The following is a 25,657-nucleotide window of genomic DNA, read 5'->3' as shown; positions in this document are numbered from 1 at the left end:
GAGCGTTTCCAGCCCTGTGTTTTCTCCACCACCACCACCTACACTCTCAGCAGCATGAACACCCATCGATCCCAGTTCCAGCTACGGAGCCAGCTGGGTGCAGCAGGTTTTACAGGTATGCAGCAAACCTGCTGTTCCCTCTCTGCCCAATCCTCCCACACTGAAAGAAACTTAAAACTATCAAATAACACTAACTCCCAGCTCTCAACAGTTCCAAGAGTTGCTAATTGCCAACTCTAATTCAAAGGAAGCTTCCAAACCTGCACTTTAGGACCAGCGTTTGGGAAGCTTCAGCAGCATTCCTGAAGTGTCAAAGGTTTCCTGGCCACAAGGGAAGGCAGCGGGGCCAGGTGGGCAGGGAGCATAACACCCCCATGCCTGAGCTGAGCACGGGGGACAGGACAGGACAGATTAATCCCAAGTAAGTGGGAACTGGCCCAGCTGAGCCAAGACAGGCAAGGATGAGACAGGGATGCAGGGAGACAGATGGTTGTGCGCATTTATTTTCCTTTGATAAAAATGGTGTATGCAAATTACACAGCCATGGAGGCTCCTGGGAAATACCACCCTGCTGGTCCTGGGGAGTCTCTTGGAGAGTCAGAACATTCAAACACACCAGAATGGAAGGGGGGTGGAGGATGGATCTAAACTGGGAAGAACATGAACTTCAACATTTTCCAGTGAAGCAAAAGACTGTTAGCTTATTTTTCCATTTCTTTTTTAGTTTTCACACTTGTAGAAATGAGCCCACTGAGCACAGGAGTCAATGCCCCTGAAACCTCCAAACAGGAACTACATGGCTTGGGCAGAAACACACCTTCCAAACACCTTCCTCTTCACAGCACCTTCAACTCAAAGTCAAGAACAGCACACCTGGTCGCTGCAGACCTCTGGTCTCCGTTACACCACCCCCAGAGTGTAAAGAGGCCACACTTCAAATGCAGTTTTTGCACCCATTAACCCTCTACCAGGAGATCGGAGGCACCTGTGAGTGAGGGACACGGGCTCGGTTCATCCCAGGAAACATTAAGACAAATGACATCAGAAATTCTCAGGTAATTTCAATTTTTCTTTTGATCCATTCTCAATAAGATGCTGAGAGAAATAACCAATCCCCAAACTTGGCTCAATTTTTTAAATATTTGCCTGAAAGGAGGGCTAGGGGAGGGAATCATGTACAGTTAAAATCAAGCTACTCAAAACACAATCATTCAGGTAAGTAACTAGAAGTATCGCCTCTACCATCTAGAGAAAGAGAGAAGAGTGTCTGAGACAGGGCATATTTAGGAAAAAATACACATCTGAAGTCTCTGTGGCCACGATGAGAACTGGAATCCACATACAAGCCAGTTAAAGAGCATTTCAACATGAAATCTTAACTTAGTAGGAAGGTCAGGGGTTAAGCTGTATCTTTTTGTTTTAAATACATGGACAGCTGTCAGATATGAAAATGATGGCGGGCTTTCCGGAAAGATCCCCTGTGCATGTGTATGGATGCATGTGCTGACGTCTGTGGGGCAGCAGGACAGAGTTTAGGAAGGCTGGGAGCCCAGCAGTCTCTCGATAGCTGCGTTGATGTCCCCACCAGTGGCGATGAGCGCCTGGAGATTGGCCTCACGGTTGATGAAGCCCATGGCATTCAGCTGCTCCAGCTGCTGTTGGAATCGCACTTCGGGACTCTGCACCTGTGAGGGAAAGGACAGAGACCCTGGAGTCAGAGAGCACAGACAGCATCCAACACGGGCAGTGCCAGCAGCCATGGCTGTGCAGGAACCCCGGGCTCGGCTTCAGGCTCGTGTGGGGACAGTCCCCACATCCCTCTGGGCTGTGGCACAGCAGCCACACCAGAGTCAGTCCTGACTGGGTCAGTACTGACAGTGGCAGCAGTGCAGGAAGAAGGATCCCCAGCACGCTGAGCTTAAACCTCTCAAAGAGTTCAACACCCCAAAGAGCCAGCCAGACCCCAACACCAAACCTGGCCTAGAGCACCACAGCCACAAGAGACTGTTGGGGACCACATTCCCTGAGTGGGGTGGGGTGGGGACCCCCCTGGAGACCTCCCTGCCTGTGCCAGCACCCGCTGGGTGTTACGTACTTGAGAGCTTCCTCCGGCCAGCAGCTGGATCATCTGCTGCATGAGCTGCTGATGAGGGTTACCACCCCCAGTTGGAGAGGCACTGGCCGGCGTTGAAGCGGAGGGAACGGGGTTCTCCGGGATTGTGCTTCCTCCTGTGGAGGACGGGGGCATCCGGGGCATGCCGAAGGAGCCGAGGCTGAAGAGGAAGGCAGGCCATGCTCAGGGTGACACTGGCATTCTGGGCACCCCCCCCAGAGTGGGGCAGCAGGGCACCAGCAGGCTCGACTGGGCTGGCCCTCACTGAGGCCCTGCTACAGGGCAGCTCTGAAAACAGAACCGGCTGCGTCCCTGTCCTGGTCACACATGGCACTGGGAGTGAGCAGAGCTAACAAAAGCCTGCAGAGAACTGCTGTGATGGAGCATGACCCGTGGTGACAGTGAGCAGGGGGCTCCCAGTAGATCAGCCTGCCCCAGCACACCCACCCAGCCTTGTGTCTGTCCATCTCATACCGTTCTCCAGAGATAAAGTTCTTGAGTTCAGTCCACACTGAATGCAGCAAACAAAGGATGGGGGAGGGACCAAGTGCATTCCAAACCTTTTCTCCAAAACGAAAGGGTCAAGGACTTCCCAGTGAAGCACAAGCAAGCAGCAAGTGCTAATTAGCTTGCTCAGAGCAGGCACACACCTGCACAAGTCCCCATGACAGAGCACCCTAAGCAGATCTCCCGGATGAATCCACAGCCAGTTCTGCCTGCTGCTTCTGGGTACGGCAGCTCTGCCTGCATGGCCCCACTCCGGAGCACTCCATACCTTGGCACTAGTCCGGGGGCCTCCGTCTGCAGCGTCTGGAGTCCCTGCTGGATCTGGAGCAGGGCCTGCATGGCGCGAGGGTTGGTGAGGATGGACAGGGAGTCCGGGTTCTGCATCTGGGGACCAAGGCAGAGAGACACCATGGTACCAACCAGCGAGAGCTCAGGCAGACAGAGCTCCACCACTGTCACACCCGAGCCAGTGCCGAGCTGCGCCTCTTGCCTGCGGCCAGCGCTGGCCTTCATGTCTGGATCCTCCTCCGAGGCTCCAGACTGCAGGGCTCACCTGCAGGGACACTCACAGAGCTCATATCAGGTTTCCTAAACGAACTGGGTGAATCAGATTAGAACTGGGGGCACATGCCTTTGGACTCTGATTTACCTGAGAACCAGCTGCTCTAGCACAATTAGCTGTGTAATTTTTGTAAATTCAGCACAGCGAGATACAGGGGTTCCAAGTATCTTAACAAGCCTGATCTGGAGTCCATCTTCCAGTAATTCAGATGAGTTAATTCAGACTACCTTGTCTAACCAAGTTCTTCCTCTTTGTCTCCCCTGTGCAACCCCCTTCCTTCCTCAGCCCAGCCACCCCAAGCCCACATGCTTCCTAGTGCACTTGACCAAGCAGCTGAGATCCTGCCTGTCCCATAGTGGGGGGAGAAGCTCTGGAGCCAGGGGCTGAGGGCAGCACAGGGCCAGCCAGAGGCCTTTACCTGCTGCAAGAAGACAGGGAGCTGAAGGCGGAGCTGTTCTTGAAGCTGTGGATTCCCAGCAAAGAGGGGGACATTTACCATGATCTAGCAAGAGACAGCACACGTAGGCAGGGTCAGAGGGTTGCTGCCACTTGCTGTTAAACCCTACGCAACTAAGCCATGAAGAACAGGTCAGTCATGCCCCTGACTCCCTCCCTGGGCTTTCAACACACTCCCCTGCTAAGGGGGACCAAAACAGGACAGCTCAATTCCTGACAGCAGTGTTGAGTTGGGGCCACTTGGCCATGGGCAAAGAGGAGGGCCATTCCCATGTTCCTCTGAGAGCCACCTCTTGTGTTAGGGGCTCTGCAAACACACAGGGCTCAGAGCTAGGGCTGCCTTCAGGCTATCGAGAAATACAGCCAAACTGTGTATTCACTCTGCTCCAGTGTCTGCAGGAGGAACCAGTCTGACCTCAGCAGCAGACTGACCTCACACTGGGTTCATGGCCTGCCCGACAACAGCAGACAACTGCAACACTTTTACCTGTGCTGCAAAGTCCGGGTTCTGGGCAAGAGTTTGCATCATGCTCCGCATGTAGGGGGCAGAGATCATATTCTGCATCAGCTGAGGGTTTTCCGAAATCTGCTGCAGGAGTCCTTGCATCTCTGGGCTGTTGAACATGCCTGCAAGAGGAAGGGAAGACAAAGGAAAACCCCTGATGAGCCTGAGCACCACGGCATTGCCTGAAATACAACGTGACAGGTGACAGCACTGCCTGTACTCCATCGCCCCAGCCAGCAGCGAACATTGCTGTGGACAGCCATGGCAGTGCTCTGCTGGCCACTCTCCTGCTCTTGGGAGCTGCAGGGACAGCAGAGTTCCCAAAGGAACCGTGCAACAAGCGCATCAGAATAATTCATTTGTGTCTGCAAGTAGGCTAGACCCATTCCTCTGGAGAACAGCCACAGACAGGGCTCAAATGCCAGAGGGACTGGCTCTCCAAGGAAACCTGGGTGACCTGCTCAGCCAGCAGCACCCTCAGGCTCCTCCCTTACGTACCAGCGCCGATGCTGGCAGCATTTAGCCCGAAGGGGTTGGATACAGTTGGGGTGCCCTGGGTGGTTGCCGAGCCTGTGCTCCCTTCACTGCTGGGCGCCTGACTCTGGGAAGCAGGGGGTGTGGGGCTCCAGGGGTTTGGCAATGGCTCTCTGTTCTCCGTCCGCAAAGGCTGAGAGCTCGAGCTGTCAGAATTCCCCGTCAAGGAAGAGAAAGGATTGTTGCCAAACTAGGGAGAAAAAAAAAAGAAACAGATGGAATCAGTTAGTCCCAGCAGACCAACCCCAGCACTGACTGAGCCAGGGAACAGCCGATCATATTCAGCCAAGTCCAGAATTTGCTAAACCCGTGCCATGATCCGCCTCCTGAGAAATCTGCAATCCACAACACGCCTCACTCAGAAAAAGACCAGGCTCAGGAGTGGCCACAGCCCCAGGGTCAGATCCCAAATGCAGGGCTTCAAAACACCCTTCAAAGCACCCGGACATACCAGCAGGTAATGCTGAACTGGAGTATGTCTGCACAGCCCTCTGCAGCCAGACCCATGCTCCCTCCTCCTGCACTACCAGCCAACTGGATCTGAGCCAGCTCCGTTCCAAAGGCGTCAGGCTCCAGCTAATCCAGGGAGCAGAGGGCTGTGCTAATGGTGACAGGGCCTGCCTGTCGGTCAGGGCTGGCATCCAGCCTGCTGGGGGACTGGAGGAGCCAGAGCAGGTCTCTCCTCCGACACCTCAACCCATGTCACGAGAGGCACTGTACCATGTTCTCCGGCCAGTGCCTGCACTGGAGTGGAGAGATGAAGAGCCACGCTCTAGGAAAACTGCCCCCCCAGCACAGGGGACAGAGAAGGACCCCCTTTCCACACTAGACCCCACTCACAAGAACACAGCCAATACCTGCTCCCTGGCTGCACTAAACATGGGCTCCTGGATGTCCGTGTACATCCGGCGCAGGGCATTGTATCCTCCTGGAATGCTCTCGAGGTTACTCAAAGCACGGTCCTGGTTCCGCATCATCTCCTGCATCATGGCAGGGTTACGAGCCAATTCCATCGTCTGGGAGAAGAAGGAAAAGGTGGAAAGCTCAGGCCCACGTGCACCATGAAAGGCCAGAGTGAACCAAGAGCCTGGTCAGCAGCCAAGACCTGAAAGAGTTAAATCTCAGCTCCCAGGAGAAAGAAGATAACTAAACCCTATTCACAGGCAGAGAGCAGAGAGATCATTTATCCAAGCAAAGAGAGCCCAGGGATCCAGGCTCCTCCCCAGCCTTGCTCAGCTCTCTTCCTTCTCAGCCTCGGTTCAGCTCAATGAGACTGTTCTGTTCCTAAGCAGTATCAGGACATCCAAACATCCAACACCCATATGTTCCCACTCAGACTGGACAGACTACATACAACGACCGGGAAAGTGAATCCTTCCACCCTCTCCAGACTTTTGATGGGTCTCCCCTGCACAAAGAATATCCAGGTCTCATTTGAGGAACTGCTTAAGTACAGATTATTCACAATTTAGTCCTGCAGCTCTGGAATTTCATGTATGGCCGACACGGTTGAAAGCAGAATAGCCGAGAAGCAGATGGAAACTAGGCCCATTCAGCACAATCCTCCTGACAAGCCTTCCCAGGAAACAGCAGAGTCCTGTCAACAGCTATTAACACCCAGACTCTCACTGATCCCTTAGGCTTCCCTTCCAATGAACCTTTGCTCTTCCAGACAGCCAGTCCTCTGGACACGGGTCCTCTCTGTTCTGGGAAAAATGAGAGCCCTCTGGGATCCCAGCCTACACTAGTGCTCCCCGCTGATACAGGTAGTGAAACACTCACTGTACAGCTCTGGAGTCTCCACCGTAATCTGTCAAGAGAACTAGAGAGAAACAAAGAGCTTTCGCAGTAGCTTCACTTTTCCAGCACTGCTTCTACTCCCATTCCTGAATCAGAACACAGCAGCCTTGTAGGCAGCATGCTAGGAAAATCCCAGCATCCTTTTTTTCCCAACACACCATGGATTCAATAGCTCTGAAAGTGAGGTAAGAGTTGCAAGCATGTGGGTTGAATAATCAGTATTCACATAACTCAAGACCACCATCTGTTTGTGGGGAGCTCACAGCAGGAAGGAAGAGATCTCCAAAACCACTGCTCTGGCATTCCCACTCCACCTCTGCAGTGCAGACACTGATGCTGGTCCACAAAGACTCTCCTCAACACTCTTTACTGAGCCCTGGTGTGACTCACCTGCCTCATGAGCTCTGGGTTATTGAGCATGTGGCTTATCTCTGGATTTCGCTCCATGAGCTGCTGCATCTGGGGATTGGCCATGATCATCTGCCTCATGAGGTCAGGGTTAGACATCATGTTCTGCACCAAGGGATTCTCCATGATCTGGGAAAGCATCTCTGGGTTGGACATCAGCTGCCGCTGCATCTGCTGCTGGAGCTCCATGAAGTTGGCAGAGCCCATCCCAAGGTTGCCCAGCCCAGTGATGCCACCGAAGCCAGCTGGATAGGGAACAACACATGGGAAGAGAGGCATGAGTCAGTAACTGTCGGCAACTGCAAAAAGAGGATGGGCACATCAGCTGAACTGCATCCCCACAAATCCAGGGGTATCCTGTGTTCCTACGGCAGCCAGCTCTGAGGAAGGACATCCCTACACGCACACTTCACTAAGGCTTGTGGCATTACCTTGAGCACAGACACAGAGCTGTGCCATGGGAGTGACTCATGCAAAGCCCACAGCAAGCAGAGACAACAACAGGGGTCAAGAACCCCAGCTCCTTGGTGTAATCCCAGAAAATTCTTCCTTCTCACAGCCCCCACTTACACAGGATGGATGCGGCACTGTTGGGGCCTCCATCTCCAGGACCTCCCATGGTCCCTGACCCGCTGCTCCGTCTGCTGCCACTCCCTGCGTCCGGACCAGCACTGCTGGATGTAGAGGGCTGAGATGAGGCAGCAGGAGAAGAAGGGTTTGCAGTGGGGGCAGAAGCAGCATTGGGGGCAGAAGCAGCAGATGTTGAATCTTGGACCCTGCAAAGGATCAAAAGTGTTAAACTCTTGGTACCAGGGAAGGGCAAGGGGAGTCCTCTGCGGGGGCACAAGATGTGCACCCCACGCTGACCGGGCTCCCAGCACACCAGTCATCCTCACAGCAGCCAGCCCCAGCTTCCATCCCATCTCTGGCTGCACTGATCCACAGCTGTGCTCACAGATGCCTTCCATCTGCTGGAATCTGCCTCCCATCCTGATGCACTGCAGCCCCTGACATGTTGTCCTGGCCCACGCAGAGCCGCTGGACGGGTCTTACCCTGAGTTGTATCCAGCTCTTCCTTGAATCCCACTGAACTATTTACTGCAGCCATATCCTTGAGCAATGAGTGTGCTCCAAACAGGAGAATCCTTCTGCTGCTCCCACAGAAACCACAGGAGGTTACAGCAGGGCTAGTGGATGGGGTAAACAAGAATGTGCACTTCTGAATATTCCTATCAGTGCTTCTGGGGCAAAAAGAAGCACGAGCATTACTGTACAAAGAGAGAAACTGAGGCACGAGGCAGCCAGCACCTGTCTCACAAAGCTACGGAACGTTTCTGGCCAGCTTGGCTCCAAATTCCCAGCTCTGCCACTGGCTGTACCTTGATGATACCTTGGAGGCTCCTATTCTAACACAAGTTGTCTGGAGCTTCTTTTAACACACCCACACAGACACTGTGCTGTAAGCCACCACGCAGCAGGTGCTGGACATCAGCTTTGCTGAACACACCAACCCAGGTTAGCACCTTGTGACCACAGTTACTCCTCAAGAGTGTTACAGGAATTTGAAAGAGAACATTTAAAGATTTTCTGAAGCCTCTGCAGTCACAACAGGGAGTCCTGGACTAGTGTTGAAGAGCTTTCATTAAATTAGACCACAAAATTCACTTTACTCACCTCAAATAACGCTATTATACCTCTGACAATAAGAACAATCATTTCCTGATTTTTTTTTCCCAAACCAAGAATTATTCCTTTTCTCTATCTCCTTTCCTTTTTCAGTCTTCTAGAACTTGAAAAATCAACCCTGAAGGTCCCTGTCCACTGTCCAAACTAACCCAACTGCTGCTGGAAACCAGTGGCCACTGAGAGAGGCAAAGAGTGGGGAAACAAAGCAAATGGGAAGCTGAACAAAAAAGGAAGAAGGAAGCTAGAGAAAGGGCACTTGGTTTCTCTCAGCCTCTTCTCACAGGAAGAGGCTGTAATGTCTTCAGTAAGCCCTTATCTAGGACTATGAGCAGGAGAAAAATGAGCAGCCCAGGACAGCTCGGATTCACCCTTTGAAATGGTTCACCAATACCACATTTACAGTGGAGACAGCAGAAACAGCATCAGGCTCTCAGGCTACCTGGAGAGGCAGAATGCAAGGAGAAGCTCCTGCAGAACCTGACAGTACACTTCCTTGTGTTTGTAAAAAAAACAGGTGGAAAAAATAAAAACGTGGAAAAAAAAAATCTTAATTAATGCAGCTCTCCCAGGAGACAGCAGAACTGCACAGAGACGTAGCCCTGGAGCTCCCTGGGAGCTGGGGCACACTGCAGCTGGAGCCCGAGGCACAGCTGCGAAGGGCCTTTCAAGATCAATGAAATGTGGCTGCAACTAAAGCACAGCAGCTGTTCCCAAAACCCTTCCAGGCTCACCACCCCTCTGGAAAGTGCTGGGAAGAGCCAAACCCGCAGTCAGTCCTGTGTCCCGTTCTCAGGCCGAGGTCTGTGCTGCACAAGCCACATGCCCACGGGGAACTGCCACGGGGTGCACCTGCAGCACCACATGAGTGAACCCCCACACTGCCCCGTGCCCGTGGTTGCATAGCCCAAGCCTCTGAGCACTCCCAACGTGGAGCATCCACTGTCTGCACTGGCAGACAGTGCAGCCTCCAGGGGCCACACAGGTGCCCCACAGGACTCTGCATGCTGTGTGCCCCCTGTGGCACCTCAGAGAGCCTGAGCAGGCTCAGAGCTGAGTATGTAGCAGGAGGTGACAGAAAACCCAGGTATTGGCTTCTACAGCAACACAAATTCACTGGGAAAGTAATTTCTTTTATCAGCAACTTTTGTTAGAACTTTTGCTGGTTTGCTAGAACCAGTATCCAATTCTCATGGGTTCTTCCAAGACACACATGGGTCATGTTAAAGGACCAGCCCCTCCAGGTACCTGCCATACACCATCACAGCCGTGTCATCCATGGACAGGTTAGTGACAAACCCCATTGCTGCGTGGCACAGCTGGGGGGAGGGAAAGCTCACCAGGATCATCAAAATCAGTTATTCCCAACCCCCATTTGACCCCAGCCCCCCTGAAACCAAACTCTTACTTCTGCGGAGTCTTAATGACCAAGTGCACAGTGAGCCCATCTTTGATCCCATGTTGATTCAACGTGTCTCCATCCTTCAGGATCTTCCCAGCAAAGATCAGAACCAGCTGATCCTGTTTGGCTTTAAACCGTCTAGAAATCTCTTCTTTGAACTGAAAAACAAACAGAGCATTTTTCAGGCAAAGGATTGATACCAGTAACATAAAGCTCCAGGGATCACATCCACTCTGGGAACAGCACAAGGAACTGACAAGCCCTCAGAGCCCATGCAGGTACCACACAGTCATCAGTTGCTGATGATGTCTGAGGTGTTAAGGAAAACCAAACCAAAGCAAAGACAAGCTCTGAAATCACAAACTGTGGAGTAAATCTCAGAAAGAACAGAGCCATTCCCTCAGAAGAGCTGAAGGCTTCCAAAGCCAATTGTGCTTCAGGCCTAACCCAAACACACCGTTTATCCTGAATGACTGAGCTGGTTTTGTCTGCTCATTTGCGTTTTTTTCCTAAGGAAAGCCAAACTCTGATTTAATACAGGACAGAGCTCTATGGAAAAGGGAACAATCCTTTATCAGCCAATGGAAACAAACTAGGTCTTCTCCAATTCCTATTTCTGCAACTGAATTCCCTGTGAGCGTGCCACAGAGCATGGACACATCTTCCTTACTGTGTGGTGTTCTGGGATTTGCACCTGCAAACAAGACTCTCACTGCTGGCCCTGCTGGGGCATTCCCAAATTGCTTTGAAGGAAATAAAGCCTTGCACTTGGAATACACAAACTATAGGGAATTCAGAGGGGAATGCCAGGATGGAGAGTGAAACACACCTGTTCCAGAGCTCTCAGTCTTCACACCAGAACTCTAAAAACAAGGCTGGGGACAGCACAGCCCTGGCCCCAGATCACCCTGTCTGCATTCCTCCCCACGCAGCTCCGTGTCCCTCCCTGCCTGCATAGCTCTGTATCCCCTCCTGCACAGCTTTATGTCCCCACGCAGCTCCGTGTTCCCCCCCGCACAGCTCTGTGCCCTCCCTGCACAAAGCCCTCACTCCACACCCCCTGTACCAATGGGCTCCCCGGAGCAGACCGGAAAGGAGCAGGAGTGCCACACGTGCACAGCCCCTGCCCACGCCATGAACTGCTGCCCAGAGATCCCTGCCAGGGTCTTCACACGCCGGCCTCGTGCCCTGCGCCCAACCAAAGCACGCAGCCAGCCCAGCGCAGAGCCCATGACACCTTGTCCCAGTGGGCATCGCCACTTCCACAGTGCCAGGACCAGCCCTTGCCAATCCCAGCCTTTGCTAATCCCAGCCGTGGAGTCAGCCCTTGCCAATCCCAGCCGTCTCCCGCTCCCAAGCAGGTGCAGAGCCCCCCCAGCCCGCCCGTGGAAGGGCTGATCTTTCCTCTCCTCCACCTCATCCAACGCTGGCCCCAAACATCTGTCCGGCTCCTCTCCCCTCGCCCAGAGAATCTGCCTCCAGACAAGTCCAGATCCACCCCAGGACCCCAGATGCCCTCCCCAGCCGCCCCCCACACACCCATGCGGCTCTGCCCACAATCCCAACACCTTTCCTACACCTCCGCTCAGGGAACACTCTCCTTCCCTCTCCCACGCAACCCAGCCCACGGGCCAGGCCCCCAGACCCCACCCCGGTCCTTCACACCCCTCCCACTGCCACCACCCCCAAAGCCGCTCTCCGAGTCCCTCAACTATTGTGGTTTCGACACCTACGACCCCTCCCACAGGTGAGCCCCCTGGACCACCTCCCGCCCTCGGGACTGTTTCCCCTCCAAAGCCCTACAGCACCTGCCCTCCTTCAGCTCTCCCCGCTTCCTCCCACCCTGGCTCCAGCAAGGCCCAAAGGCCCGGGGTACCCCGAAAGGCCCGGGGTGCCCCCGAAGCCAGCCCCAGCCCTGATCCGGGTCTCCGAGAGGCCCCCCGGAACCTCTGACCGCCCCCCAGCCCAGAGCCCCCTTTCCCCGCTCCTCACGCCCGCCCGAAATTCCTCCCCGGCCCCAAACTCAGGTCCCTTCCCCAAAAACCCTCACCCCACTCCTCGATCACTCAGCACCCCCAGAGCAACCGCCCCCGCCCCTCAACACCCGCCACAGCCCCCCCCAGGCCTCTCCGCCCCCCCCCCCCGGCCTGCCCCCGCCCCCACCTCGCGCACGGAGGCGCCGTCCGCGATGACGATCTCCTCCTTGTCCTTGGGGGTCTTCACGGTGACGCGGATGAGCGCCCCGCCGGGCCCTGCCTGGCCTTCCCCGCCGGGCCCGGGGCCGGGGCCGCCGCCGCCGCCGCCGCCACTCGGCTCCGCCATCTTCGTCGCCCGCCGCCAGCCCGGGCCACGGCCACAGAGAGCCGCGAGCGGCGCCACAGCACCTCCTCGGCCCGCGACAGCGCCCCCCGTCGGCCCGGAGGGACAGCGGCAGCGCCGGGGGCGGGGGGGCAGAGCGGGGCGGGGGCTCGCAGGGGCGAGCGAGGCAGAACGAGAGCGCAGAGAGGGTGCCAGAGCCTGGGGACGGGGGTGCTGCCCCACCGGTGCCCCCAATGACCCCCCCTTTAGCCGGCTCTATCCCGGACCCCCGCGGTCACCGAGGGCCCATGCCTGCCCCGTGCCCCCTTTCTGCTGCCGAGGCCCCTCTGGAGTCGGGGCGCCCCCGGGCCCCCCTCCCACGGGGACGCCGGCCGGGCCCGGGCGGGACTACAGCCCCCGAGATGCTCCGGGCCCGGCGCGGCCCCGTGACGGCCCCGCCCGGCGCGGCCCCACCTCCGCCCCGCGGTCCCGGCGGCGGCCATGCTGCGGCCCAAGGCCCTGACGCAGGTGCTCAGCCAGGCCAACACCGGCGGCGTCCAGAGCACCCTGTGAGTGCGGGGCCCGGGCGGGGGGCGGCGGGCACCGGGCAGTCCCTGATGGGGGTGACGCCACTGCGGGGAGATGCTTTCCCTGCCCGGTGTTGTTTCCCTTGTACCTACCCCGGCAGATGCTGCCCCTGCCCGGAGATGCTGCCTACCATTCCCCCGTCCCTGCCCCTGCCCTTGCTCCTGCCCCAGACCCTGTCCCTGCTCCTGCCCCGGGCATGCTGCCCCTGCCTCAGGGATGCTGCCTGCCCCTGTCCCTGCACTGGGGGATGCTCCCTGCTCCTGCCCCGGGCATGCTGCCCCTGTTCCTGCCCAAGGATGCTGCCTGCCTTTCCCCTGCCCCCAGCCCCTGCTCCTGTCCCTGCCCAAGGATGCTGCCTGCCCTTGCTCCTGCCCCTGCCCAGGGATGCTCCTGTCCCTGCCTGGGGAAGGTGAGGGGCTGCACCAGGGGCAGGCATGGGACTGAGGCCACACACACCTCCTGCACGGTGCTGGGCTACAGACGGTGCTGGGGCTGTGCACAGTGTGTGGGGCTGTGGCCTTGCACCGTTCCCGATGCCTGGTGCTGGGATGCCTCGTGCGCAGTGCCAGGGCCATGCACAGACCTGGGGCCATGCACAGTGTAGTGTTTGTCCAGCAGACTCATGCCCAGCCTTTGGCAGGTCCCACTGCTTCAACAGACAGCCACGACAGCCTTGCACTGCCCTGCTCAGGCCTGGTGCCACTGCAGAGCTTTCTGGTTTTGAAGCCCCCTTCACCCCCTGCCAAAACGCCTGCAAAGTGAGGGTGTCTTGGGAACAGTGCTCGGGACTGGGTGGGAGGGTTTGCTCTACTCCTGGTACTGAAAGGGGGTCTGGTGTTAAAGGCATCAGTTTGCCCTACTGTGTCCTTCCCAGGCTGCTGAACAACGAGGGGTCCTTGCTTGCCTACTCGGGCTATGGGGACACTGATGCCAGGGTCACTGCAGCCATCGCCAGCAACATCTGGGTGGCCTATGACAAGAATGGGCACCAGGCGTTCAATGAGGACAACCTCAAATTTATCCTCATGGACTGTATGGTATGTGGGGCTGGGCCCTGCCCTGCCCTCCCTGGGGACCTGGCTGTGGTGCTGGGGGTCCAGGCCAAGCTGGGGTGTGACAGGTGCTGTTTCTCCCTGGGCAGGAGGGGCGAGTGGCCATCACACGGGTGGCAAACCTGCTGCTCTGCATGTATGCCAAGGAGACAGTTGGATTTGGGATGCTGAAGGCCAAGGTAATGCTGGTGGGGAGGTGGCCGGGGGGCTGCAGGCCTGCATCCCTGCCTTGGTGTGGAAAAGAGCTGTTGAAGAGGATTGGGATGGAAGGGCTGGAGGAAGTTGCCATGCCTGGGACACTCTTTGCACCTTGCAGAGACTCCTCTGTCCCCCATGCCTGCCCAGGTGCCACATCACGCCTTTTTAAGGCTCTAAACTGAAATATAAATTACAATAAGCAAGTGGGCAGTGGGCACACAGGTTGCAAAACCCACCTGCGCATGCATGGCTCATGCCATTTTCTGCTTGCAGGCACAGGCGCTGGTCCAGTACCTGGAGGAGCCGCTCACGCAGGTGGCCGCATCGTGAGCAGGCAGCGGAGGGCTCCGAGGTGCCACTGGGCTCCAAAGCCATCACCGTCACCGCCGTGGCTTGGGTGTGAGTGGCCCCATGGGCATCCCGGAGCTCTAGTGTGGTCCTAAAAATAAGGTGGGGGGAATACAAAAGCTGGGGGAATAAAAGTGTGTTTGATGTTTGTGTCCATTGCGTCTGTTGTTGCGGGAGCTGAGGGGTAACACAACCCGGCTGGGCTGGGAGTTGGAGGTGCCCATTGCCCTGGGGAAAGACAAGAACCTGCAAGGGGCTGCTGTCAAAGAAGAGGGGTTACAACAGAGCCGAGCCCCTGCACAGCCCTGCTGGTCGCACTGGGATAGCTGGGGGTGGTGGGGGCTCCTTCCCGTCCCAGTTTCCCTGGCTTTCACACGATGGCAGCAGAGGCGAGGGAACATTCACGGCCGGCGGGAGCCGGGCTGAGCGGGGGTTCTGCTCCTGGCACAGCTGCCCTCGCTGCCATCACTCCCCAGAGTGCCCTCCTCTGCCCTTGCTGCCCCGGTCTGCCTTTGCTGCCATCGCACCACACACTGTCCCGCTCTGCCCATGTTGCCCCGCTCTGCCATCGCTGCCCTCCCCGCCCGTGCCACCCTCACTGCGCACGCTGCTCGGGTTGCCCTCGCTGTTGTGTCTGCGCTGCCCCTGCCCACACTGCCCTCACACCCCACAGTGCCCTCGCACCCTTCCCTGACCACGCTGTCCGTGTTGCCCGTACTGTTCATGCTGTCCTCGCTGCCCCAGCCTACCCCGCACTCAGCATCAGGCCCTGGCTCCTCCTCCAGCCACCCCGTGACGGTCCCAGGGGTGACACTACCTGCCCAACCTGCGCTGCGACACCCAGTCCCACCCCTTGAGTCAACCGGCCGCGCTGTCGCCAACCCCGCCTGTGCCGCCGCCGCTGCCCCAGACCCTCCGCGGGACCCCCTTGGCTCCGCTCGCTCCCCGACAGAGAGGAACCTTCGGTCGCTCCGTCTCCTCCCTCGGCGCCTCCGGGAGCCCGGCCCGCCCCGCCATCTGCTCGAGGCTTGGCAGCGGGAAGGAGGAAACCCCGGGCGGCACTGCGAGGGCAGGCGGCAACCGGGGCGACATGGGCAGCGCCGAAGAGGATTATAACTTTGTCTTCAAGGGTGAGTCCTGCGCTCGATGCGACCCCCCTCTTCCCCAAAAGGGGTGGAGCAGAAAGCCAGGAGCTGCGGGGAGGGAACTAGGGTGCCTTTTCCGCTGAGCTGCTGTGTCCCGAGCTGGGACGTTGTTGACTCTCCCTGCAGCTGTGATGGGCATCGGGAGCTACACAAGGTCAGGGGACTGGGGAGCAGGCACCGACCACTGACAGCAGTGAGGCCAGGGCTGGTGAGCGGCACCAGGGTGCACAGGGGCCCGGGGAGATCCACACTCATCCCAAGGCTGCAGGTGTAGAGTGCCAGGCAAATTGCTGGTGTGGGATGGGGCTGTGAAAGCTGGGGCATGAGTGTGTGAGACATAAATGCCATGAGAGTCTGTAACCCCCGAGAGCAGTGGGCATTGAAAAGTCGTTTGCTGTGGTGACCTGGGTGGTGGCACATGCAGAGGACATGGGGGTCAAACGTGAGCTGGAGAAATGGGGGCACAGCCTCATACCTCCCATCCTGAGCTCTTTGGGCCCACCCGGTTTCTGCCAGGTGCTACTGGCTGGACTCTGCTGGAGCTCAGTGCTCCCTTTGGGCGAGTGGAGACAGACAGGCTCCGGTGTGCCGCCCGTTCTGGGTGCCCACTGCAGCAGGGTGACCCAGGACTCACCAACATCCTCACCCTGCTCCTGCTGCCCAGAGTGCAGTAGCCATGGCCCCCCTGAACAGCTCTGGGGCTGCACCAGCACTAGGGAGCACAGTTGGGCTGCCACGGGGACCCCCATTTGCTGAAGGAGTGACCACACCAGGGGTTAAACCCACACAGCTGCCCAGGCGCTGCAGCCTGTCTGGGGTCATCAGACAGCAAGCAATGCCCATGTAACCAGTGCTGGTAGCTGGGGCAGTCCAGTGGGATTTCTCCTTCCTTCCACAGTCGTCCTGATCGGGGAGTCTGGGGTGGGAAAAACAAACCTGCTCTCTCGTTTTACCCGCAACGAGTTCAACCACGACAGCCGCACCACCATCGGCGTGGAGTTCTCCACCCGCACAATCCTGGTGGGAGACGCCGTGGTGAAGGCTCAGATCTGGGACACTGCCGGACTGGAGCGGTACCGCGCCATCACCTCAGCGTAAGGATGGGAGGCCTGAAATCCGTGCTTCTCCTGGGACCTGGAGGGGAATGCTCTCATGGTTCAGCCCCATGGGTGAGGATGCTGGGGGGAGATCTGGAGCATGGAATGATGATGGGGTTGTGTCATAGGTATTACCGGGGGGCTGTGGGTGCCCTGGTCGTGTTTGACATCACCAAGCACCAGACGTACGATGTGGTGGACCGCTGGCTGAAGGAGCTGTACGACCATGCTGAGGCCAGCATCGTTGTCATGCTGGTGGGGAACAAGACTGACCTCGCACAGGCTCGGGAGGTGCCCATGGAGGAGGCAAAAATGTTTGCAGGTACAGGCTGGCACCCTGCCACAGGGCTGAGGGCTTGAGAACCTCTCCAATAGTGTGGACCTGCACCACTGCAGATACCTAAACATCTCTAAAGGTGCTCCGGATTGGAGCCACGTCCTCACTGGGGTCTGCATCATCTCAGGGGCTCCTTTCCTTGCAGACAACAACGGGCTGCTGTTCGTCGAGACCTCGGCACTGGACTCCACCAATGTTGAGGAAGCATTTGAGACCATCCTGAAGGGTAGGGACACTGGCGCCGTGGTGCAGCAGGGTCCCAGGGCATCACAGGGTAGCTTCCCAGGGACACAGGGCTGGGCAGACGATGTGCAGCACTTCTCTCCCTGCTCCACTTGAGCTATTTGGAGCTAGTTTCATGAGGTCTTTGGGGCTGGTTTTGGTGTTGTCTTTCTGGCTGGTTTGGTTTTCAGCCTTTGGTGCTGGGCGTTTCGCTCCCCACACCCGCAGCTTTGTTCTCACAGCCCCTGGGCATCCCTGAAGCCCCAGGGGCTGCTTCTCCCCCGTAATCTCCAGTCTCCTTCCTGTTGTCCTGGGCTCATGACTTGATGTCTCCAGCATCCTGCCAAACCAGCCATGGGGACCTGGGGGGACAGGGATGGAGTCCAAGAGCAGCTCTCCAGGAATGGCAGCAGCATCCGGACAGTGAAGTGTGCCATGCCGTGCTGAGCCATGCCAAGCGGTGCAGTGCTGTACCACGCCATGCTGTGCCGTGCAGTGCTGTGCTGAACCAGCCTGGCCCAGTGAGCTGCCAGCCCCAGCACAGGGTGAAGCACTAATCCCAGGTTGGGCAAGAGGAAATTGCCTAAGCACAGGGTGTTCCTCAGGCGCCTCTCAGGGATGCACCCTGTGGGAGCTGCTCCCCTGTCACCCCTCAAGTCACCCCTCCCTGTGTAGAGGGGAAGGAGAGCCACCAGAATGCCGAGCTGTGGGCAAGCAGTGGGGGCTGCAGGCTTGAAGCTGTCCCTGCATCCCCAGGGGGCCGTGGCTGGCACACAGACCTCCTGGCACTTCTTTTGCAGAAATCTTCTACAAAGTGCAGAAGCAGAAGCAGAGGAGCAGCCAAAGCAACACGGTGTCACTTGCCAGCGAGAACCCCGCAAGCACGGCCCCGGCACAGGCGGAGAGGCGCCCGTGCTGCGTGGCCCTCTGAGCCCGCTGGGCACCCCGGGAAGCCCCCGGGGAACCCCACGGCCCCGGGACACACCAGTGGCATCCAGCACAGGCTGGTGTCACCCTGCCTGCAGTGACATCCCTGTCCTGGTGCAGTGGGGACCAACAGCCTGGACAGGAGCCAAATTCTGCCATAAACAGTGAGAAGCACCAGTTCCAGGAGCTCTTCTCTCTCTGTTTCATTTTTGCTGGGCCCTGATTAGCATCACCACTGTCACGCACCGTATCAGCCCTTGTGGACCTGCAGGGCAAAGGACCAGGACACCCCTGAGGCACCTCTGGGGAAGAAGCCAGGAGGTTCTTGGCAGGATCATGCCAGCAACGGGAGCTCTCTGATTGCCTCTGCCCCTGGGGTTGCTCCTGTAGGGCCACCCTGTGCCACGTGCTGAGGATGTGGCTGACCAACAGGTGTCTGTCTCACCAGGGACTGCTCTGGAGTTGAGCCAAGCCCTCAGGAGTGAAGTGGCAGCACTCAGCCCTTGGCTGTCTCATCCCTAGACATCTGTCCCATCCTTAGACATGGGGCAAGTGTGACAGCCAGACCAAGCAAAGGTGCCTGCTGTCTGCATGGCAGAACAGGGCTCAGCGCGGGGCCCAGTGCCGTGGGGCCGGGAGCAGCTCTGTGTCCAGCACGGGTGTGACGCAATCATTAAAGGACTTGTGAAATGCAGGTTTACTGAGCTGGAATTCCTGCGTGTTTGCGGTCAACGCCCTGGGTCCCCACCTTCATGATGTGCTGAAGATCGTGGCCTCCAAAGCAGCCCAGCAGGATGCCATGGCTCCCCTGTGCCCCCTCCCACCCCGATGCCATGTTCCCTCTGTGCCCACTCCCACCCTAAAGCCATGCTCCCGCTGTGCCACTCCCCATGCAGCCTTTCCCAGTTTACGTCCCCTGTTTGAACTTTATCCGTTCAAATGATGACGCAGCCTCTGCCAGTTATCTGAAACCCCTCGGAAACGCGAGAATTCCTGCTGGATTCTCTGTGTTTTCACTCGCTTTCCCTTTGCACCACGCCAGACGTGCCAGCCCAGCTCCACGGTTCTGCGTGGAGCGCGTGGTCGTCACTGTCCCCCCCAGGAGCACACACAGGCGGTGGCCTGTCCCTGCCGCCATGCAGCATCCCTGCCCCCCTTACCTGGCCTAGGTGAGCACACCTGAGTGCTGACGGGCAGCCCCGGCCGCCAATGGGTGTGGAGCAGGAAAGGCTGTGGCCACCAATGGGTGGCGGGGGACAGCCCCTGCCAGGGCTGGATAAGGCCCGGAAATCCCAGTTGGCCCAGTGGGAGTGGGGCTGTGGTGCTGGGCGAGATGCGGGGCAAGGATGATGAGTACGATTATCTCTTCAAAGGTGGGTCTGCTGCCCGGCCACGCTGGCCGTGCCTGCAGTGAGCTGTGCCCGGTCTCAGCCCGCTGCCGTCAGGGCTGGCTCGGGATGGGACTGGAGGCTGGGGCTTGTACTGGGATATAACAGCCAGTTCTCGGGACGGGGCGGGGGGGGCTTGTTGTGGTGTTCCACTGTGCTGGGAAGGAGGGTGGATACTGGTGGGGCTGGGGTTGAGACGCTGCCATGCTCGGGGGGTTTGCTGGAGCTGGTCTGATGGTTTGAGGTCCGGTGCTCCTTACAGCAGCTCTTTGCTGCTGCGGGAGGAGGCTGGAGCCCTGGCCTGAGCGCACGGCGTCCGGGGAGGGGTGGCTGTGGCCAGGGCAGGGTGCTGCTCCCGGGGGTGGTGGGGAAGGCTGGTCTGTGGGGCTCTGTGGGTGCCGTGTCGGCCCCTGAGCACCCGTGGGAGCACATCTGGGAGCTGAGGAATCAACCCCAGGAGAGAAAGCCGTGCTGCTCCCCGGCTGCGGTGAAGGGGAAGGATCCAGGGATCCGGGCATGTCCTTCCTGGTGCTGGTCGTGTATGAGCTCACTGCTGTGCACGGGGCGGCTGGGGGACAGGGACAGGCCCTTGAGGACCCAGCGCTGGCGTTTCTGGCTGTGGGAGCCCCGCATCCCCGTGAAGCGCCCACACCCCTGTGCATGCCAGGCTCCCCTGCGGTCTGCTGTGGCCAAAGCAGGTGCTGGGGAAGCAAAGGGACATCTTGGCAATGCCACAGCCTCCTGAGCCATAAAATCCAGGGTGTGAGCTCACCAGTGGGCGGCTGTGAGTCAGCCTGCTCGAAGGGCCCCGAGTAATTCTAGCCACCGACACGATGTAATTCCAGCCAGCAACATGCTGGTAGCCCCTGGCTCCTTGCACACCTTCCCTGGCCACTGCCCAGGAAAATCCTCCTCCCTGGAGTTAGTCTGGGACCTGGTGTGGGGGAAACTCTGATGCTGAGCAGTGCCTCAAGTACGACGCCCAGCTGCTTTGTTCTGCACTTCCTGCCCCATGCTGTGCCAGCAGCGTGGCTCTGAGGGGGCTTCAGCACATGGTCCTCCTGTGTCTATGCATACCCTGTCATCCTACAGGAGCCAGGGCTGGGAGCAGCTCACCATAGCCTCTTCATTCCCTTCCTGGGTCTCATGGTGGTCTCTGGAGTCCTTGAAAAATAGGAAAACTCAGTTTTCAATGCAAGGGCAGCTCATCCCTCCCAAAGCAGGAGCAAAGTCGAAGGGGGATGCAGCGTCCAGGGGCATGGAGCTGGGCTAGTGCTGCCACGTCCAACAGCTCTGCGAGCCCAGCCTCTCCCCGGAGATTGTCACAGCTGGAAGCAGCTTTATCCCGAGCTCCACTGAAATGGGAGCATGAGTTGTTGCAAAGCACAATGCACATTCCAGCTGTGCAAGGCCCTGATACCGCTGGAGGGGCTCTGTAGCTGAGGAACAGCTCTGGGCATGGCTGCTCCTGGGACCCTTCCTTGGGGCCCTGTGTGGAGCTCCAGGCTGATTCCCTCCCTGCAGTGAGACGTGGTGTGCCGAGGATGTTCACCAGTGCTTGCAGGATGTGTTCAGAGGCAGTGAGGACAGAATGTGCCAAATGCTTTTGTACCTGGGGTGGGGGATGCTGCTCCAGCTCCTCAAGCCATTGAAGCTCAGGGACATGGGGCTCATCACCCGCACAGGCTGCAGGACCCTGCACCACCCACCCTGCATCCCTGGTGTGGTCCAAAGCCCTCTGGAGCCTGCCATGGAGCAGGCACTGCCAGGATGGGGATTGTGGCAGTTGAGCTGGGGAAGCAGCAATTTCCTGTTGCTGGTAAACAACCGAGCTCAGATCAAAACTTCGAGGCTCAGAAAGTGGTAATGAACCTGGCTCGCCACTGGCCTGCATTTCCTACCATCTTGTCCAGGCTGTTATGGTCCTCTCAGAGCTCTGTGTAGTGGGCAGCAGCTGAGAAGCCTCCCCAGCAGCTGGGCAAAGCAGGGGGGTTCTGCCCCTCTGCTCCACTCTGGTGAGACTCCCCTGCAAAGCTGCCTCCAGCTCGGGGGCCCCCCACCACAGGAAGGATGTGGAGCTCCTGGAACAAGTCGAGGAGGCCACAGAGATGTTTCAAGGGCTGGAGCCAGGCTGGGAGAGTTGGGGATATTCAGCCTGTAGAAGAAAAGGCTCCTTAGACCAGTGCCTAAAGGGGCTCCAGGAGAGCTGGAGAGGGACTTTGGACAAGGGCCTGGAGTGACAGGACACAGGGAATGGCTTCCCACTGCCAGAGGGCAGGGATAGATGGGCTATTGGGAAGGAATTCTTGGCTGTGAGGGTGGGGAGACCCTGACACAGGTTGCCCAGAGAAGCTGTGACTGTCCCATACCTGGAAGTGTTCAAGGCCAGGTTGGACGGGGCTTGCAGCAACCTGGGACAGTGGAACCAGGCGGTGGAACAAGATGGGCTTTACGGTCCCATCCACCCAAACCACCTTGTGATGCTATGGAGGAGCTGCCCTTCCCTCATTTGCTGGCTGTCCTGACACAGCAATTGCTGGTGATGCTCTGGTGCCTTCCAGTTCCCCTCGGTGATCCTAGGGAGCTGTTCCACATCCTGCTGGGCTTCCTGGAGCCAGGCTGTTTGCTGGCTGCCCTACACTGAGGGTTTTGTCGACGGGGTGGCTGCACTGTTGGAGTCTCTGCACCATGCAAGGGAGCCATGTCTACGGGCTGCAGCTGGTGGGAAGGGGTTATCCAGGACATGGAGCAACATCCTTGCAGGATGGTGGCTGCTGAGCCTTGAGCGAGTGTAGCTGTGCCTTGCTGTAGCTCCTGCAGTGTGTGGTGTCCCAGTGGCCCCTTGCTGGTGCTGCTGTTCCTGAGTCCTCCCCACCATGGTCACTGGATGGCTGTGACCTCAGCCCTGCTGTGGAGACATGTCCCACAGGTGGGCGAAGTGAAGTGTCTGAGTACACCTGGGGAATGAACAGGGTCGGCAGCGAGGGAATTAAAAACAATTTAAAAAATAAACCCAAAAAGCTGTTGAGTCATAAACTCAACAAACTTGACTGGGGAGGTGTGTGATAAAGCTCCCCAGAGCCTGTTTCACCAGGTTTTACAGGAACCAACCAGATCTGGGACAGGCAGAAAATGCATTTAACCCACACCCAGGGACTTCCCAGCTCCTGGGCTGGACCAGCAGCAGTGGAGGAGGAGGAGGATGCTTCCTTTCAAATCATGTCTTTAAGTCCTCCTATGTGCTCTCAGGGTTGGAGGGCACACAGGGTTGGCAAGAGGAGCCCCAGCTCTGCCTGGCCTCTGGCCTGGCTCTCCCCACACAGGTCCTGCCCCTGGTTTTCTGCCCATTTTGGGTACATCAGTGCATATGGTGCTTTCCCATCCCCAGGGACAGAAACTCCTGGCAACTTCCCAGTGACGGCAGGGATTTTCTCAAGGGGTATTTATAGGCAGCAGTGATGCTGCCGGGAGGAGTGGAGGCAGCTGGTCCTGCTCTGCTTTACCCCTCACCTGTCAGCTTCTCCTGGGTGAGAAGGAGATGGGGAGGGCAGATGGGGACACTCCCATCCCTGCCGGGCTGTGGGATGGGCAGCTTTCCTGCGTGGCTGGGGGAGCTGACACTGTATTTGTGCCCCCCAGTTGTGCTCATAGGGGACTCTGGGGTGGGGAAGAGCAACCTGCTCTCGCGCTTCACCCGCAATGAGTTCAACCTGGAGAGCAAGAGTACCATCGGGGTGGAGTTTGCCACGAGGAGCATCCAGGTGGACAACAAGACAGTGAAGGCTCAGATCTGGGACACGGCGGGGCAGGAGCGGTACCGTGCCATCACCTCAGCGTGAGTTTCCTTGCTCCCAACCTGGGGCCCTTGCCTGGGGCCCTGCTGTGACCCTGTCCCCTCACTGTCCCCCAGGTACTACCGGGGGGCCGTGGGAGCTCTGCTCGTCTATGACATCGCCAAGTACCTGACGTACGAGAACGCGGAGCGCTGGCTGAAGGAGCTGCAGGACCACGCTGATGCCAACATTGTCATCATGCTGGTGGGCAACAAGAGCGACCTGCGGCACCTGCGGGCTGTGCCCACCGATGAGGCCAGGGGCTTCGCAGGTATCTTCCCCCACCCTGTCCAGCCCCATCCCATCTGGCTGGAGTTCATGGCACCCACCTGAGCTCACTGTTCTTGCAGAGAAGAATGGGCTGTCCTTCCTTGAGACATCTGCTCTGGACTCCACCAATGTGGAGACTGCTTTCCACAACATCCTCTCGGGTAAGGGGCAACCAGGAAAGGGAGGGACAGGAATAGAGATGGCTTTGGACATTGTGTTCTCCCAGGACACCCCCTGGGTGGGTACTGGGTTGGAATCCTGCTCCCCTGGAGGGCGAGAGGTGGGCATTTGCACCCCTGGAGCTCTGTGTTTGTGGAAGGAGCAGATCCCCCACTGAAATACCTACCTAAAGAATTGATTTTTCACTTCTCTCCCTGCTGGCAGAGATCTACCGCATCGTGTCCCAGAGGCAGATCACTGGGCAGCCGGAGTCAGAGTTCGGCCCCTCCACCACCATCGAGCCCATCCGGGTGCTGCCCACGCAGCAGGAGGGTCGGCAAGCGCCCTGCTGCCAGAACATCTGAGCCCCCCACCTTGACCCCCCCACCACCCAGCACATGGTGGCATCATATGTCTCACCCTCTACCTCTGCCCGCTGCAGCTCCCTGAGCAGTGCAGGCTGGTGGCTGCTTTTGTGTGCACCATCACACTGCCCATATGCTGCTTCGCCTGTGTTTATGTAGGACCAGCAAAAACGGGGGGGAGGCAAAGCATCAGGGTGTCTCCCCTCTCTCCCCAAGGTCGGGGACATGCCATCCCCTGTGTCCCTGCTCCCTTTAGCCCTGCAGGCACAGTCACTGGGTGACTGGGTGGCACTGAACAAGCCCGAACATGGTGAGTCCCTGTTTGGTGACGCCCTGTGTGCAGCCCCGTGGGGTGGGTGGGGAGGGGGACACTGGGTGCAGCCTTCTCCTGCCTGGCGAAACCAGCAGTGATGCAGATGGTTGTGCCCAGCCCTGTCCCTGCGGCACCAAGAGCTGGGAGTGCCTCTGGGTGCTGCTGGGGCCATCCAGGGTGGGGGTGGGGGTGACACTGTTTTTGTGTTGTGACCCCCCCCGCAGCATGACCCCAGCAAAAAGAAAAGCTGTGATTCTTCCATGGAAAGAGATGGAGCAGGGGCTGGGGGGCCTTGGCCTTTGGGAAGCCCCAAGGAGGGGAAAAGGGGGGACCGGGGATTTGGGGGGCTGAGGGTGAGGGCAGGGATGAGGTGCTGAGGGTGGGCACATGGTCCCTCTGCGCAGCTTCCCGTGTGGGAGCCGGTGTCAGCACTGGGGACCCCTCGGCTCCAGCTGTGAGGACCCCCTGGCATGGCTTGGCCCTTCCCTGCTCGAGTGTTTGGCCATCGTGGCTGGTGGCTGCATGGCCCAGCCTGGGGACAGGCCACCACTGCATGGAGTGTCTGCCGCATCGGTGGGATGGCAGTGGCCTTGTCCCCTGCCTGGGGGACAGCAGCCACTCCCCAGGGTGGACATCACCCAGGATGCTGGGACAGACTGTGCTGAGCCCAGTGCTGCTGGCAGGGGTGATTGGCAGGTGTCAATTAAGAGGGGTGCAGGTGGGAAAGCCTTCCCCATTGACCCAGTGCTGGGAGCGTGGCCCCTGTCGCAGTGTGGGGTTTTGGGGGAATCTCTTTCTTTTCACAGCTGCCTGCAGTCACTGCATCTCACTCGGCTGTGCCAGTAGGATCTGGGCCAGGGTCTCCCCTTGGGGCACAATTTGTTGATGAAACAGAATTTGAGGCAAAATCCCCAAATAAAACTGCTGTTGAGGCATTTTCTCTCTCTGTCAGGTCTTTCCTTGAGGCAGGAGCAGTGCCAGCCTCACATGGGGCAGCTGGGCAGCATCCACAGGCAATGAAGGGTGAGGAGGAGGAGGAGGGTTGGGAGGAAGGTGTGAATGTAGCCTGGGCAGGGGGATGTCCTACTGGGAGGCCAGAGGGGAGAGCTTGAAATTCAGGATTAGAAGAACAGGTTGGATCCTGCTG

General features: G+C 58.2%; 4 protein-coding genes across 5 annotated transcripts; 3 read left to right on the top strand and 1 right to left on the bottom strand.

Annotated features, from left to right (window-relative positions):
• Positions 1–481: 481 nt before the first annotated feature.
• Positions 482–12,308, bottom strand: UBQLN4 (ubiquilin 4). 2 transcript variants are annotated; one of them, XM_048288792.1, is made up of 11 exons: positions 12,134–12,307; positions 9,977–10,128; positions 7,456–7,661; positions 6,868–7,130; positions 5,535–5,693; positions 4,642–4,867; positions 4,126–4,265; positions 3,601–3,684; positions 2,889–3,004; positions 2,096–2,273; positions 482–1,685 (listed from the first exon to the last, which is right to left on the bottom strand). In XM_048288792.1, the coding sequence occupies exons 1-11, from the start codon at positions 12,290–12,292 to the stop codon at positions 1,533–1,535; spliced, it is 1,836 nt and encodes a 611-aa protein (XP_048144749.1). In that variant the 5' UTR covers positions 12,293–12,307; the 3' UTR covers positions 482–1,532. The 2 variants fall into 2 exon arrangements, with proteins under 2 accessions (XP_048144749.1, XP_048144750.1); XM_048288793.1 differs by lacking the exon at positions 3,601–3,684 and having other exon boundaries at positions 12,134–12,308.
• A 413-nt stretch (positions 12,309–12,721) lies between these two features.
• On the top strand, positions 12,722–14,598 carry LAMTOR2 (late endosomal/lysosomal adaptor, MAPK and MTOR activator 2). Its single transcript, XM_048288795.1, has 4 exons — positions 12,722–12,837; positions 13,731–13,893; positions 13,998–14,087; positions 14,380–14,598. The coding sequence occupies exons 1-4, from the start codon at positions 12,770–12,772 to the stop codon at positions 14,434–14,436; spliced, it is 378 nt and encodes a 125-aa protein (XP_048144752.1). The 5' UTR covers positions 12,722–12,769; the 3' UTR covers positions 14,437–14,598.
• A 96-nt stretch (positions 14,599–14,694) lies between these two features.
• RAB25 (RAB25, member RAS oncogene family) lies at positions 14,695–18,876 on the top strand. The gene is made up of 5 exons (XM_048288794.1): positions 14,695–15,584; positions 16,498–16,693; positions 16,825–17,018; positions 17,179–17,259; positions 18,056–18,876. The coding sequence occupies exons 1-5, from the start codon at positions 15,545–15,547 to the stop codon at positions 18,184–18,186; spliced, it is 642 nt and encodes a 213-aa protein (XP_048144751.1). The 5' UTR covers positions 14,695–15,544; the 3' UTR covers positions 18,187–18,876.
• A 583-nt stretch (positions 18,877–19,459) lies between these two features.
• Positions 19,460–25,445, top strand: LOC125318363 (ras-related protein Rab-11A-like). The gene is made up of 5 exons (XM_048288988.1): positions 19,460–19,555; positions 23,210–23,405; positions 23,481–23,674; positions 23,754–23,834; positions 24,058–25,445. Exons 1-5 carry the CDS (start codon positions 19,516–19,518, stop codon positions 24,195–24,197), a joined length of 651 nt encoding a protein of 216 aa, XP_048144945.1. The 5' UTR covers positions 19,460–19,515; the 3' UTR covers positions 24,198–25,445.
• Positions 25,446–25,657: the final 212 nt, after the last annotated feature.

The sequence above is a fragment of the Corvus hawaiiensis genome, chromosome 29 (assembly GCF_020740725.1).
Source record: "Corvus hawaiiensis isolate bCorHaw1 chromosome 29, bCorHaw1.pri.cur, whole genome shotgun sequence".
NCBI classification, from domain to species: domain Eukaryota; kingdom Metazoa; phylum Chordata; class Aves; order Passeriformes; family Corvidae; genus Corvus; species Corvus hawaiiensis.
Note: the sequence above shows the minus strand (reverse complement) of the source record. Positions and strands in the feature narration are given on the sequence as shown.

Excerpts from the sequence above, each read along its gene's own strand:
- RAB25 (XM_048288794.1), top strand. The coding sequence starts at position 15,545 with ATGGGCAGCGCCGAAGAGGATTATAACTTTGTCTTCAAGG. Across the intron at positions 16,694-16,824 it reads TACCGCGCCATCACCTCAGC|GTATTACCGGGGGGCTGTGG; the intron begins GTAAGGATGGGA and ends GTTGTGTCATAG. Across the intron at positions 17,260-18,055 it reads ATTTGAGACCATCCTGAAGG|AAATCTTCTACAAAGTGCAG; the intron begins GTAGGGACACTG and ends CTTCTTTTGCAG.
- LAMTOR2 (XM_048288795.1), top strand. The coding sequence starts at position 12,770 with ATGCTGCGGCCCAAGGCCCTGACGCAGGTGCTCAGCCAGGCCAACACC. Across the intron at positions 12,838-13,730 it reads GGCGGCGTCCAGAGCACCCT|GCTGCTGAACAACGAGGGGT; the intron begins GTGAGTGCGGGG and ends TGTCCTTCCCAG. Across the intron at positions 13,894-13,997 it reads TTATCCTCATGGACTGTATG|GAGGGGCGAGTGGCCATCAC; the intron begins GTATGTGGGGCT and ends CTCCCTGGGCAG.
- LOC125318363 (XM_048288988.1), top strand. The coding sequence starts at position 19,516 with ATGCGGGGCAAGGATGATGAGTACGATTATCTCTTCAAAG. Across the intron at positions 23,406-23,480 it reads TACCGTGCCATCACCTCAGC|GTACTACCGGGGGGCCGTGG; the intron begins GTGAGTTTCCTT and ends ACTGTCCCCCAG. Across the intron at positions 23,675-23,753 it reads TGAGGCCAGGGGCTTCGCAG|AGAAGAATGGGCTGTCCTTC; the intron begins GTATCTTCCCCC and ends CTGTTCTTGCAG.
- UBQLN4 (XM_048288792.1), bottom strand. The coding sequence starts at position 12,292 with ATGGCGGAGCCGAGTGGCGGCGGCGGCGGCGGCGGCCCCGGCCCCGGG. Across the intron at positions 7,662-9,976 it reads GTCATTAAGACTCCGCAGAA|GGTCCAAGATTCAACATCTG; the intron begins GTAAGAGTTTGG and ends GATCCTTTGCAG. Across the intron at positions 5,694-6,867 it reads ACCCAGAGCTCATGAGGCAG|ACGATGGAATTGGCTCGTAA; the intron begins GTGAGTCACACC and ends TTCTTCTCCCAG.